Genomic DNA, 14,390 nt, shown 5'->3' with positions numbered 1-14,390 from the left:
ACACCAGAATTCACAGTGTCTACTCAAAAATTTATTTTGCCCATAAAAGATACAGGATGTCTTTGTAAAGGTTTTGATAGCCTGGGTCCAGGTTGTAGTGGGGTTTGGGAAGCAGGGATAAAATGCTTTTTTGTAAACTTGAAACATAAACATCTCCATGGGTTATTATGTCTGCTTAGACTCTAAGGAGCTCCTTCTCACACCCTTAAAAGGCAAGCTACTGAGGAAGGAGGGTTTGAGGGGATGTTGTTTTTAATCCTGGGGTAAATAAGGCCTTGGATCTCCCCCACTCCTTCCCTGGGTGACCTGGGCCAGTTTTCTGCTGGGGGTCACTCAGTCACAGGAAGTCAATGCAGAAGGCAGGACTTGTTTATTTGTTTGGGGCTCGGTTGGAGAAAGCCTAGGAGACCTCTGCACCATCACCACCAAAGGCAAGCTCTCCTTGCTCCTTTCTTCCTGCTGGGTGGAGGGGTCTTCCACAGGTCAGCAAGCTCCCTGACTGCCGCTGTCCTACAGGGAGGGGCTCCGTGATGGAGCGGGTGTGGGAGCAGGGGAGGAGGGAGAAGCCCCCACCCAGCCCCAATGCTCCCACACCACCAACTGCACACAGAGCTGCCGCTAGCAGGAGACATGGAAGCGCTGTCATCCAGTGATCTTAGGAAAGAAGAATGAGAAAGACTTTCTGTAGTTGTGATTTGTTTTAACGGTTGGGAGATATATATATATAAAACTTTAAGACATAAAGAAGAAAAAGAAGAAATTGAATAGGTCACTTAGCCTCTCTCAGTCTCTGCTTGCTCATCTGGGAAGTAGGCAAATGAACTAAATGCTTTGACTTAGCCCTAAAACCCTCGGGTTCTCTGTGGTGGAAAGGCGGCTGCAAAAAGTGGACCAGAGGCAGAGCAATCGCCTCAGCCCACTTGTGATGGTGACTCCCACTTCCCAGAACAGGATGCTCATTTCTGGGATGGCCAAAGGAACATTCTGAAAGAGCATGGTAGCATTTATCTCTGGCCTTAGTTCCCACCCCAGCGCGCGCACACACACACACATACTCTCTCTCTCTCTCTCTCTCTCTCTCTCTCTCTCTCTCTCTCTCTCTCTTCTTTTCCCCAAGGGAATTGTTTGCGACTGAATAAATGAAAGCAACAAATAGGTTTGCAGAACTATTTAGGAAAGTCAATATGCAATTATGCAAAAGTCTGTGATAAGGAGGCCGCCTCGGAAGCAGAAAGTAGCACAGAAGAAGGAGCGCGTTTCTCTCTCGCAGTCGAGGCGGGTGTGGGAAGGTGGACAGGACTGGTTCAGATTCCGTCTTTTCGGTTTCCCTGTCTCTGCTCCTCTCCCTTTCTCAGTCTCTGTCACTGTTACAGTCACTCCGCGTCTCTCTCCTTTCCTCCGGGGCCCCCATCCTCTCCCGCATCCTCAGTCCTTCCCCCTCCTCCCCTAGTGGTGCGCGGGGCCACCACCTCTCTCCCAGGTGTGAGCGCCGGCGCGGGCGCACGGAGCCGGCCGCGCTGCGCCGGGAGGCCACCAGGGCCCGGCGGCGACTCGCGATCCACAGGGCGGCGGTGGAACCCCGGAGAAGGAACCGCTTCAATCCCCACACGCGGTTCTGCCGCCTCTAATCCCATTAGCGCACCTGAAATAATAACCGCGGCCACAAACGCGCGCTTGTTCCAGCCTACGAGGGGGCTGCCGCGGCCGCAGGGGGCGAGGGGGCCGGGGTTCCCAAAGGCTCCCGCATCCCAAACGGACTTGCAGAGCACACTGGGCCTCGGAGAAGGAAGGGGGAGCTGGGCGGCACCCCAGGGCTCACGGCGCCCCTCCGGGAAAGAGCCGTCCAGGAACCGAGGCCAGAAGCTTCCGGAATTGGGCTAAAGGGGCGAGAGGTGGGTTGAGCCGGAGTCCTCGAGTCCAGATGGGGAAAGGCGCCCTCGGGTGCTGAGCCTGGAGAAGCAGAAGACCGCGGCCGGGGGCCTGCGTCACCGCGCGCGGGTCCTGGGGTCCTCGCGCTCTGGCTCCCGCTGCCACCCCCCGCCGCCCAGGCCTGACCCACAACCTCCCGCAGAAGCTGAAGCGAACCCCAAAGAGAAGATAGGACGGCAGTCCAAAATGGAGGGGGGAGGAGGATCCTGGCGGGAGAAGAGAACTTTTCACCCAGGGCTCTTTCCAGACGGTGCAGGGTCCCCGGAGAACAGGTTCTCCCAGACCCCTCCCCCTACACAGCCGCCCCTAAGCCCAGCCAGGTGTGAGCCCAGGCCGCGGCCGCCACCCTGGAGAAGCGTACCTTGCCGGGTCCCCCACCCAGCCCGGGGAGTCCGTGCCCCCGGGGGTGCAGGCAGGCCGGGGACTCTGGGTGGCTGGGCTTGCGGGGATCAGACTGCGCCGCGGGGCGCCGCGGGGACCGGCCACCCCAACACACACAGGTGACCAGGCAACCCTGCTGAGGCCTCTGAGGTAAAAGGACACCACTCGCCAGAGTCCCGGAAGTGGCCGCTGATCTGCCAGTAAATGAAGTTATCCTGGATGAGCTCGCAAGAAGGGGCGTCTCTCCAGGCTGTGGGCCCCGCTGCGAACCGATTTGTTTGCGGCTTATACGTCCACTTCTCCCATGAGTTGTAAGTTTTCAAACTGGCCCTTTCTTGCATTAATCGTCTGGAAAGAATTACGCTTTTTAGCAAGCATAACCATAGTCTGATGTTAATTTAAAAAAAAAAGGGAAGGATGATATTTATTTTTCATTTTTAAATAAGGGCACTGAAAAGTGTGTTTTCAGATATCCACAAGTGAATCGCTACTCAGCAGGCGTCCTTGGGCTTCTTGTTCTTTCCTCCTGCGATTTCCAGGCTACTAGAATTCTTTCGGAACTGCAGGAAGCCTTCGATGTTTTTCTTATTCATTAGATAACTCAATGAAATGTTAAAATATTTATTTTTGAATAATCAGTACATTTTTGTCTGAAGGGTTTTTTTTTTTTTTTTTTTAAATAAACAAAATAGGCCCCTTTATCCCGCGGAACGTGGATGTTAATCATGACCACTCCGGCTCATCCTGTTGTTTCAAAGGTAAATGTTTGCCTTTGGTGACTAGAGCACTTTGGCCAGACCTCTTACAGCACTCAGTACTTCTTTATTAGTTTAGAATACATCAAACATGTGATTGGTTCTTGTAAGAATTTTCTACATTTTCTAGCTATTGTCAGTAGGGTGGCTGTTGTCCTTATTGCTTTAATCTTTAAGACCCCAAAAGCGTCTTATAGAATAATAATCTGTCACGCAGTTCAGTAGATTGTGCTAAAGCTTAAAAGATACCCAGCACCACCACCTCCACCACCCCCAGCTCTGTAGTACGATTAAAACCATCCTGTTCTTTCACACACAGTGCAAGCAATGTCACTCCCTTAAGTAGTCAATGTCACTTCAGGTTCTCTGATAGATCTATATTTAATACGATATTTTAAAGTCATTCTCACATAGTGCCACATCAAAATGTGTACTTGAAGTAGATCGTTGAAATATATTTATGCATCAATAAAATGCCCTAAAACTGTCTCCTTTTCACTCTTAAATTTTTATTTAAAGGCACCCTAATAACTAGTCATGTGGTACTAGGTTTTATTAAAATGCACTGAGGAATTTTAACTTCAGAAAAGCAGATAAAAGTTATAAGAGCCCTGAACCCAGGTTTAGGTCTCTTCCACCAAAATCAGCTTGACTTCTCTACATTTTATTAGAGTTGGGTTTTGTTTAAGTCACAAAATCACCTCTCTATGGTAAATATAATTATTCAGAAGCTACATCAATATCAAACAGAGGTCAAAATTATCTTCATGAACTTTTTTGTACAAAGTTTTCATAATGCTAGGGCTCCATAAATATTTTTTAAAATCATAACCAAAATATATACAATAGTTTTAAATATTTAATGCATCATGAAATAGCCCCTGCTGCATAAAGGCATCTGACTATGAATTTCATCCACACTTTCTCCTGCATGTGGTCTCCAAGTGAAAACACTGAAGTTTCACATTTTCATCCAAGATTGCCAAAGAGAACTGCACTAAAAGTCTTCTAATTACCAATTTCATCGCTTCTCCTCCAAAAAGTACTTTTCTTGTTACTGAACAATGTCACGTTTCAAATTCCAAGAATTAATTTGTACATCTTAGATTATCTAGGCAGTAGATATATTTAACTTGATTATCAAGCAAATGCACACTCAGAACCAAGCAAACCACCAATATTTTTTTCGGAGATGCTGAGCTTGTCCCATTATCTTCTCTTTCTGTCTTTTCCCAAGCCAACTGTGTGCATTCACACACATACACAGTTAGAGTAAGTACAGCAGAGTGCCTTAGTCAAGTGACTTAGGTGTGCCTGTACTTAATACAATGTCCTAAACTTGGATATGAAAACATGATTACACCACGAGACCTGTCCTGTGAGTCAAGGTTGGGTCCTGTTGTCCTCCCCTACTACTTAGTAGCATGAAATCCACCCCTCCCACTGCCGCCCCCCCTCCCCCCACCCCATACTGGACAAGAGAAGTTTCTTCAGTCATAGAAGCTGTAGTTTTTCCATTGTCCAGTAGACGGCACAAAAGATCAAGCCTTCAAAAGCTGAAAAATCCACCAAGGCTGTTTTATTTGGTTGGAGTTGTTTGAGAGTGCTGTTCATTTTAGAGAGCCAACCAACCAGTATTTTATCTGTGAAGCAGAGAAGGATCTCAAAACTTAAGATAACTCGCCAAGGTTTTAAAATATAGTGATATGAAAAAGTTTTGCATATCTTCTCAACAAAATGCTGCCTCAGATAGTACCAAGAGTTATAAATGTGGAGTGTAACGAATGTTGAGAAATTTATTATTTAAAAGTTACCTTTAAAGAAATTAAATTGAGAGAAATTATAAGACATTTCATTTTTAATTATCTTTGAATTGATAAAATATTTACTGAACCTTCAAAAATCCTATATTAGAATTTTGCATGATGCAATTCTGGTTTTTTATTAAACTTATTTAACACACAACTCAGACCAGAAAATTGAGCATTGTAGTTCCCATGAGCTAACATATACACATATATATATAATATGTAATAGAGAAGGGGAAGAAATGGTCTAAGTTTTGTGAGTAGCTTTTGGGGAATATTGAAGGGTGAAGCCATTAGAAATAACTTAGTTGAAACTTCACCTCACCTAAAGAAATGTGTGACTTTGGCTAATATTTATATTTCACTAAAAGGCTTCTATTTCCCTTTTCATTCTACAGACGCTCCTTATGAAGAAGGGGGGTGATGGTAAAGTGTGGGCTAATAACTCATTTCCCAGTTAATTTTATTAAGAATTTATAGCACTGTTTAGAAAGTTTTAAGACAACCATAAATTTTATTAGGAATATTTTATTAAGCCCTCCATTTAATTAATAAAAGACCTCTATAACTTCTGAAAATGTCAGAGCTAGTAATTATGTTAACCAGTATAATTTTCCCCCTCTAGAGACCAAAGCATTTTAATGATTTGAAATAGAAAGGTAGTAAGGAAAACAACTCCCTCCCCCAGTTGTTTTTTTTTTTTCCCCCTTAACTTTTGCATTATCCAGCCAGAATATAGTGACCTAGGTATTTTCCCTACAATGGTTAGGGAGCCTACACTGACCTCTCATTGACTCCTGAACTGGACCCAGACATTGTTTTCTGAAGCAAAATGCAGTAAACAAATCTCCCAGTTCTAGCCCGGATGGCTTTGGGGGACTTGATTAACGTCTTCCCTAATCCACTCAGTTAACCCCCTTTCACATCACCTAACCAGGTTTCCCCCTTTTATAGACCTCTGAAGAGTTTATTTCACTTTTCTCACAGCTATTCATCAGTTTTGACTTCTTGGTACCTCTCTCGTATCACACTCAGGCTCTTATCTCAAGCATTCCTCTATTATCTCTAGTAGATTTTAAATCCATTTTCTTCAAACTGTCTTTCCCTCTTCTTATTTCTGTTTTTTGAAATGCAAATGCTAATGTGGAGAGTGGGGGGTGAGATGCAGATGCTGAATGTTCTCGAAGCACAAATCTCAAGCTTCCACACCGTGGGACGACCAAAAGAGCAATCACAACGTTTTAACAGGCATCTTAGAGTTAGGTGGCAGATGATAAACCCTTATCATTCTGTGAACACAGCTGCCAAACTCGATTGATTAACAGGCTTTTGTTTATTCTGGGCTGGCAAATACACACACATTTTACCTTAACAGGAGCCTCTTTAATTTCTGAAGGTTTGGGAGCTGACTCATCAGTGTGAACTTTGGGGACAAAAGCCTAATTCAGGATATATGTCTTTCCAGAGACACCATTCCTTATAGGAGGACAGAAAATTAGAAGGGAGTGCTCAGAAAGGACTGTACCAACAGCCTAAAGGGGCACCACTTGCTTTCAATGCCTTCTTGCAAGGAAGGTCTAAACAATAGACACCTAGGCCTCAGCCTGCCCCTTTCAAGTCTTTGCTCTCTATCTTTGGGAAGATGCTCTGGGGTGTTTAGTGTAAGCTGAGTATGGAAGGTGCATGATGCAAGAGCTAAGGGCAAGTGCCAGAACCCTTCAGCAGGCCAAGTTTTTGCAAAACAAAAGTGCTATTGCCTCAAAAAGCAAGCATCTGAAATAAGTCAGGGATAGGTGTTGTCACACACAGAACAAGTATAATTATCAGTAGTAGTTCACTAAGATACCTATAGCTATCCCTTTACCTTTTCCTTTTAATAGATGATTAATTGCTGCCATACCAAGGGAGGGTTTTTTTTTTTTTTATGGCTACTATATTACAACTCTAGACTTCCTCTGTGCAATTTCTCTCATCAAGCCCCAACTGTAATAACTGTTTGCTAATTGTAAAATCCTTATCCAGAATGAGGTTTGGGCAAACAATTTGTACTACTGTAATTACATTGTAAAAGTGTTTTAGTCCCTTGATTGTTCAGAATTAATCTTATAAAGACCTAGGAGTAGCATTAGGCTCACAGTTATAAATAGAAAAGGGGGGTAGGGAAGAAAGAAGACACTTTTCAAAACTAATAAGAGTTTATTTAAGCCCACAAACTCAAACTATCCCTTTCTTTAAGGAAAACCGGTGTGTGGGTAATTTAAAGTATTTTTAAGGTAATCTGACACATCGTGGTTGAAGCACACAATAGTTTTCCCACTGCTTTGAAGTTTTGGGTTATGTCTGAAAAGGAGTGACTTGCCTAAAACTTCTTTTTTCATCTCTGCTAGAAAACAAATTTTCCCAAAGGCAACAATACAAGATAAATTCTATTGTCAAAGAAATCTTTATCAAAACTGGCCTTTTCCAAATTTGAAAACAAGGCCTCAGAGTTGAGGTAACTCCAAGCTGGTTACCTAAGCCTTTCCTGGAGAACCCCTAAGGACTCTTTAAAGACTATGATCATCGAAGTGTATTTCGCAGTAATTTCTCTCAGTTAAATTATACTAACACAATTTCCCTCGCAGTTCATTTAAGGATCATAAATGTAGATGTGCCCGTGTGTATGTTTGCCTCGACCTCCCCCCTCCTCCCCTTTTGCGTTCCCCCCTCCAGCCAGCCGCTCTGAAGCCTGGGGGGCCTGCTGGACCTGCAGTGCCCACACCCCCCGCGTGCAGCTGTCGGAAGGCGCTCAGGTGGGGGCCGAAGCTGCCTGGGGTTCGGGGAAGACTTGCAGGCTGCCGGCCCAGTTTGGTCCTCCTGGTAATCGGAAAGGATTGCGTTGCCTGGCCCAGCCAACGCGGTTTCCCGAGAATTAAACAGAGAAATCGCCTTCCGGAGAGCGGGAGGTTCCATCTTGGCCTGAAGTTCTGTTTCCAAGTTCACGTTGGGGTGGGGGTGGAAGTGTCAGGCAATGGCGTCGAAGCTGGTAATTCACCTGGATTCACCCTCGGCTTTGACATGCGGGCCTGCCTTAACCTCCCGCGTGATACACCGGGGCGTCTGTATCCCAAAACCACATGTTTGCGATGGAGAAAAAAATATCCTGAAAAGGGTGGGCACGGTGATTAGAGAGAGAAAGAGAGAAGGGAAGAGAGAAGAGAAATGCAAACGATGAGGATCCTAGGATTTTTTTAAACAGTCGGAGCTCTTTCAAGGCAAAGCGCATCTGAAGGCTTTGGATGAACATGTCAGTCCTTTAGCCACAGATGGGGCGAGTACAGTGTCTGGGCGAGGGTGGTGTGCGTGCGGGAGGCTGGGAAGAGACTCAGCAGCTCGGCTTTATGAAAATCCCACTATAGGGGGGTGGGGAGAACTGGGCGTTGACTCGTACGAAGTACTAAAGGAATAGACAACGCTTAGGGAGACTATGCGCGCTGGAGGGAACCTGATTCCAGATATAGGTTCTGATGCTCGCCCTGTGTCCCTTGCTCTTCGAAAGCCCACTTAACAGAAACTTGAGTCCTACCTCTCGGACTGATGCAAATTCTTTTAGTTTGTACATTAAGAGTTAGCCTCAATATATCTGAGAGCTCCTAACCTTTTCCAAACAACCTCTGCGGATAGGAGCACTCTAATCTTTCTCAAAACTCTTTCTCCTATCTACACCCCCCCTTTAGGACGAGGGTTCGGCTCGCAGCTGGCGGAGTGGGATGGGGGTGGGGGAGATGGGAGCGAGAGGCCGACTGCTTTGGGGGAGTCAGCCTTTTGGCCACCATCAGGGCGGGAATGGGGACTGGCAGTTTGCATTCCCGGCAGATCGAAGCTCCCTGCTGATCGATTATTTGATAATTGATTTTCCCCGCAGCCAATGCGCGGCCGCTTTGGCAGAAGCGCCTCCTGATTGGCCGAGCCCTCCTCCACGGCTGCCTACCGAGATTTGGGTGAGCTCATTTTCCAGTCGACCGCAGGGGGAGTTTTCCGTGAGGTTTCAGCTGGAGGGAGGAAAAAAAAATCCTGCTCCGAGCCGAGCGAGCTGCGAGCCTTGCTCGAGGATGTGAGGTTTCCAGCCCGCTGGTCGAGCTGCTGTGGCCGAGCTATCTAGGCGTATCAGAGCCGGGCGGGCAGAAAAATAAGAAACGAAAATAACACCGCCAAGTATAATAATAAAAGGCAAGCTCAGAGTAGGAGAATAAAGAGAGAATTTTGCTGTTGTGAAGCCAGAAAATAGGTATTTAAAGGGAGAAAGTTAAAATCAGTGGCTGGTTTGACCCTCCGAGTTGCGGGTTGGGACAGGTTTTTGTCTGAAAATCTCAGCTCCCGAAGTGAATTTCTTTTTCTTTGGTACTGGGAGTTTTCCCTGAGCCGGGATGGGGGCAGGAAAGAGGAGTGGGAGGAAGAAGGGCTGGGGAGAAGAGCGCTGAGCGTCGCGGGGGAGAGAGCTTGGGGCGCGGGGTCCCTCCAGGCCCCAGCACGGCCGAGGCCAGAGCCCCTAGGCGCTTGGAAGACAAAGGCGGCGCGGCCGTAGCCCGAACCCAGCGCGCCGACCCTGCCGCGCCGCGCCCTGGGCGCACGGCTTCCTCGCTCAGAGCGGGTCAGAGAAAGAGCCTGCTGCCCTGAGTCTCTCCGGCCCGGGCTCCACCCGCTGCTCAGAGCCCGCGTCGGGTTTCGCTTTCCTGCGATCATAAATAGCTTCGTGTTTGTAAACAGGCGCTGGGGGCACATTCCCCGCTCTCAGCTCATTGTTCCCTCCCTTCCTCTCCCACTTCGCGCAGGACGCCGGGGCTGGGGCTGGGGGCCTCCGGGACTAGGAGGTGGGGGAGGTCCAGACCCCAAAGTGAGAAAATGCAGCATTTCCTTTCCTTGGGCCGGGTGTCCACCTCTGACAGCAACTCTAAGCTGGATCTGCAGAAAGCCCCAGCCTTCACCACCCCCACGTTCTCGGGACTCCTGAGCAGAGCCTTTCCCAGCCTTGCTCCTGCTCATCTTCTCTCCCCGTTTGACTTTCCTACTTGGGGTGGTCAGTTGTGAGAATCCAATACTTTCCGCATTAGTCCCCTTGGCCCCGAAAAATACTGGCAGACCCCAATAATTTCGAGGAAAGTCATGAAGTCTATGCGCAGAGCCCTGTGCAAAATAACTCCCGCTGCTGCCTGCCCCGCGTTTATTCCCAATTTATTTCAAGAGAGTCGGCTTTGGGGAGAGAGTCTGGAAGGGGTGGGGGGGGGGAAGAATACGGAAAATAAAGCCTGCAGCCGGGGGTTCCTGCCCGCGTTTGTGCGCGTGTGCCCTGGGTGTGTGGGTGTTTGTGCCTGGGCGTGCGATTTAATGGAGCGCCTCTCTGCCTCTCCAGTGCGGCCAGAGCTCGCTTCGCGCACCCACCCCTGCCGAGGAGCCTACTTGCTGCAGCCCAATGCATTGTGTAAGACGCGACCTGTTATGGCCACCACTACTTCCGGGTTCTAGCATTCTGGTCGGAATCCACCTCTCCGCCTGTGCAACACACACTTTACACACGCACGGGGACTGCAAGCGGGCAGCATCGATCGTGGCTCCTTTAAGACAAACTCAGACAGACATTTTTTTTTAACCCTCCTCCTCTAATCTCCCTCCAGTGCAGCAGTTGCAAAGAGGGAGAGAGAGAGAGAGAGAAAGAGAAAGAGCGAGCGAGAGAAGAGAGAAACTGATTAGGAATTAGGACTGGTTCAAGGGAAGCGAGCGCTAGGGCTTTGTGCATTTGAATATTAACATTTGAGGTGTTCTGACCAGAAGAAGACAGAGCGGATGATCATTCATTCACCACGTTGACAACCTCGCCTGTGATTGACAGCCGGAGTGGCAGAAAGCCATGAGATTTGGTAGTTGGGTCTGAGGGGCGCTCCTTTTTTTTTTTTTAACTGATTTTTTTTGGGGGAGAGAAGATCTGCTTTTTTTTGCCCCCGCTGCTGTCTTGGAAACGGAGCGCTTTTATGCTCAGTGACTCGGGCGCTTTGCTTCAGGTCCCGTAGACCGAAGATCTGGGACCAGTAGCTCACGTTGCTGGAGACGTTAAGGGATTTTTCGTCGTGCTTTAAAAAAATTTTTTTTCCGGGGGAGTTTGCTTATTTGTTTCTTTTCACACTGGCCTTAAAGAGGATATATTAGAAGTTGAAGTAGGAAGGGAGCCAGGGAGGCCGATGGCGCAAAGGGTACGTATTAAAAAACAATTGTGAAACTCAAATGTGAGATTAAATTGAAACGTGGCTGAAAGACACTGCTAAAAAGTTTCCTTTTTTTTTCTCTGTCTTTTTGAATGAGGCTCCTAAAGCCGTGGCCTAAAGGGAGAGAATTTATTCAGTGCATTTGTAGACTTACGTATGTTACATGTAATTAATTCAAGTAATCAAGTTTTCTATAGATTCCTAACCAGCAGCTATATAAATAAAAATACAAGCTTGGGCAATCATCTGTTTAAAAAACAAAAACAAAAAGCACTAGATATCTAATGCTATAATGTGAGTGTTCAGGGAGCAGAAGTTTAAAGCTATTTTTAAAGGAAATGAAGCAGCTAGAAACTTCTGATGCGTTATTGATTGTGCTCATCTTTTAATATCATTAGAAGTATTTAGCTTTTTTTAAGCAAATGACTTTGTCATAGTACAATGGCTTTGGGGGTCGGAAAACATTCATCTTTTAAAAGTGATTTTAATGTGCATGGATTTTTATAAAAGGTAATACTTCGAAAGTTTTTGTTAGAAAAGCCCTCCACTAATTGGATACTAAGCACACAGCTACTCACTTTAAAAATGCAATACTAATTTCCCCAATATTCCTATTTGAATGGAAATGTAATGAGAGTAAAGTGAGACAATGACAACCCAACTGAGGTAGTTTCTTAAAAGAAAGGGGAGTCTACAAAAAGCCTTCCTTGCATAATTTCTGTCCTGGCCCTCAAAGCCCTGTTTGCAAAAGAAAGTTACTAGGCTGACACATTTTTCTTTACTGCTTTGGTTCAGGCAAATGTCAGCGTTCTTCCAAACTATTTTCACACCTCTGGCTTTAAGGAGATGAAAGTGGCAATTCCTCTTTTCTTTGAAAATCATTTGACTCTCGGCGCCTCCAAATCTTGGGAAAAGAACTTGCCGGGAATGAAGCAAGGAGAAAATCCTAAATAGCTAAATTTTGCACACAAGAATAATGACAATCAATATGAAAGTAGTTTTTCTGAAGAGAGAATATGGGGGTTGTGTATGCATTTGCTTTTGAATTTACTTTACACCTGATGAGTTACATTTGTCTCACTAACTTCTAGTCTGGGGGGAAAGTTCATAAGAGTAGAGAAAATACAACATTTAGCTGTTCGAACTATAGGTTTTCTTTAACTTCGAGGGGAAATTGCCCATTCTAAATTCAGCTCTAATGAACATGAAAAGCTACGTTTCTCTTTCACTTATAAAGAGGCCAGTTGGTTTTGTATAATTTAACAGAGTTTGTCTTGGAAAGCAAAGGAAATGCAGTGTCTTGCAGGACTGCCTAACCCCACGCTGGCAGAGAAATAAAATGAGAAGCCTGTCTGAATTCATGTGCTTAGCTTAGCTGTTCCCATCGTAACTTTTTTTTTTTTTTTTTTAATTCCCCCTGATGGGAAGGGGCTGTGAAACTAGGCAGGCTTGCTGCACTGTCCTGGCACGTTTTATTATTGTGATTTTGAATTTCCTCCTCTAGAGACGTGCACGTTTTACCTTCCGCCCTCCGGGAGAATGCCTCCCTTTCTTTCCTTCTTTCTTCCTTCCTTCCTTGCCAAAGGATCCTGAATTTCTGAACTAGTTGATAGGGACACAAGTTAGGGCAAGACCGTTCATCCCAGCCGAGTCTCAGAGAGAATCCTAGAATTTTTACTGTAGAAATCATTTTTAAAATAAGAAATCTCAACTTTAGAGATGCAAGGCCACTGAATTCCGGGTTGAAGGATCGAGCTGGACTGACATTATATAAGCTCCGTGCCCTGCTGTCTCCCCATTTGCCCGCCTGGCCTTCTGAACCTTGTTTTCTCCTGTTTGTCATGCAGTACGACGATCTACCCCATTATGGGGGCATGGATGGAGTAGGCATCCCCTCCACGATGTATGGGGACCCGCATGCGGCCAGGTCCATGCAGCCGGTCCACCACCTGAACCACGGGCCTCCTCTGCACTCGCATCAATACCCGCACACAGCTCACACCAACGCCATGGCCCCCAGCATGGGTTCCTCCGTCAATGACGCTTTAAAGAGAGATAAAGATGCCATTTATGGGTAGGTACAATGGGCAGCAGGTTAAGTAGTAGAGACGTGACGTTTCCTCTATTTCCCTGTGCCCTCGGTAAAAGGAAAGCTCTATGGATTGGAGGTACACTATTTGGTAACTTTTCATTTGCATTGCATGGAGAATTTGTTGGGGGGGGCACGGCCTGCCATCGCGGACGCCCCCCATCTCCTCACATGGTCAGTGCTTGCCCAGCACCCGGCTCTGCCAAGGCTGTGCCAGCGAGGGGGGTCGCCCTGCAGGAGAAGTTGCCAAAGGTCCCTCGTCTCCTCTCAGACCCTGGCTCGGTAGCTCAGCGGGTTGGAGTCCTCTCTTGCTTGACTTCGCTGTGAGATCCTTGGGGATTTCTAAATGTAGGCGCCTTTGTGTTGGAACGAAACTTTTAGTTTAAGGGAAAATCTTTTAAGCCACTGATTGTTCTGACTTGCTAAGTTTACTCAGCAACCATATGCTGGCTGGGCCGCCGCACAATAAAATCAAGGGAGGACAGTTGCAGGTCAGGCAAGGGGGAACATGCTTTGCATTTAGGGAGTTTGACCACCGTAGGCAAGGAGAGAGCTCGCTCTGAATTGTTCTAGACATTAAGAAACTTCTAGCTGTTTTAGCACTTTGTGTTCAAAGGCGAAACCTGCAGCATTTGGAAGTAGGTGTGGGGGTGCTCTCAGGCCAGTGTTGTTTTCAGACTGTGGTTTACACCGTGTTCTCTCAGGCCAGTCGATTGGACCCAGGGCTGGTAAAATCCTTTGAAAGTCGCTTGTGCCTACTGTGTGCTCATGAATTTGGGGACCTCGTTTTACTTTGCAGCAACTTTTATTTCTATTTATTTCTTCTTTTGGAAAAGAAAAAATCAGGCAACACTGACCCTCCCCAGCTGAAAACCCTTTCTGCTTTATCTTCTGGTCCCTTATGCAATGGGCTTGTTGAAATCCCAGCGTTCTCTCCTTAGCGTTAACTGCAAATGGTTTAGGCGCCGGGACAGAACATTTGGGGAAGCTTTGAAAAGGACCCCAAACTGTTAAATTCCCGGCTGGGCTGTGAGAGCCAATAAAAGATTTGAGACACCTCCTTGAGCATTAGTAGAAGCATTTTTTTAATGGGTTGAGATAAGCGACATCTAGGCCCCTCACCATACTAGCTGCTTAGCCATTCCGCCCAGACAAAAATGAAAGGCTTTACCGCAGGAGCATTTGAAGGAAC

General features: G+C 46.6%; 1 protein-coding gene across 5 annotated transcripts in view; it reads left to right on the top strand.

Moving 5' to 3' along the window:
* The first annotated feature begins 10,291 nt into the window (after positions 1-10,291).
* MEIS1 (Meis homeobox 1) overlaps positions 10,292-14,390 on the top strand; it is a 136,305-nt gene continuing 132,206 nt past the window's right edge. The window contains exons 1-2 of one of the 5 annotated variants that reach the window (XM_047746080.1): positions 10,292-11,097; positions 12,957-13,183. In XM_047746080.1, coding sequence (XP_047602036.1) covers positions 11,086-11,097; positions 12,957-13,183 — 239 coding nt within the window. In that variant the 5' untranslated portion in view covers positions 10,292-11,085. The remainder of the gene's footprint in view (positions 11,098-12,956; positions 13,184-14,390) is intronic. The other 4 variants (XM_047746082.1, XM_047746084.1, XM_047746081.1 and 1 more) reach the window with 4 other exon arrangements.

The sequence above is a fragment of the Lutra lutra genome, chromosome 9, assembly GCF_902655055.1.
Source record: "Lutra lutra chromosome 9, mLutLut1.2, whole genome shotgun sequence".
Classification (NCBI taxonomy): Eukaryota; Metazoa; Chordata; class Mammalia; order Carnivora; family Mustelidae; genus Lutra; species Lutra lutra.
Note: the sequence above shows the minus strand (reverse complement) of the source record. Positions and strands in the feature narration are given on the sequence as shown.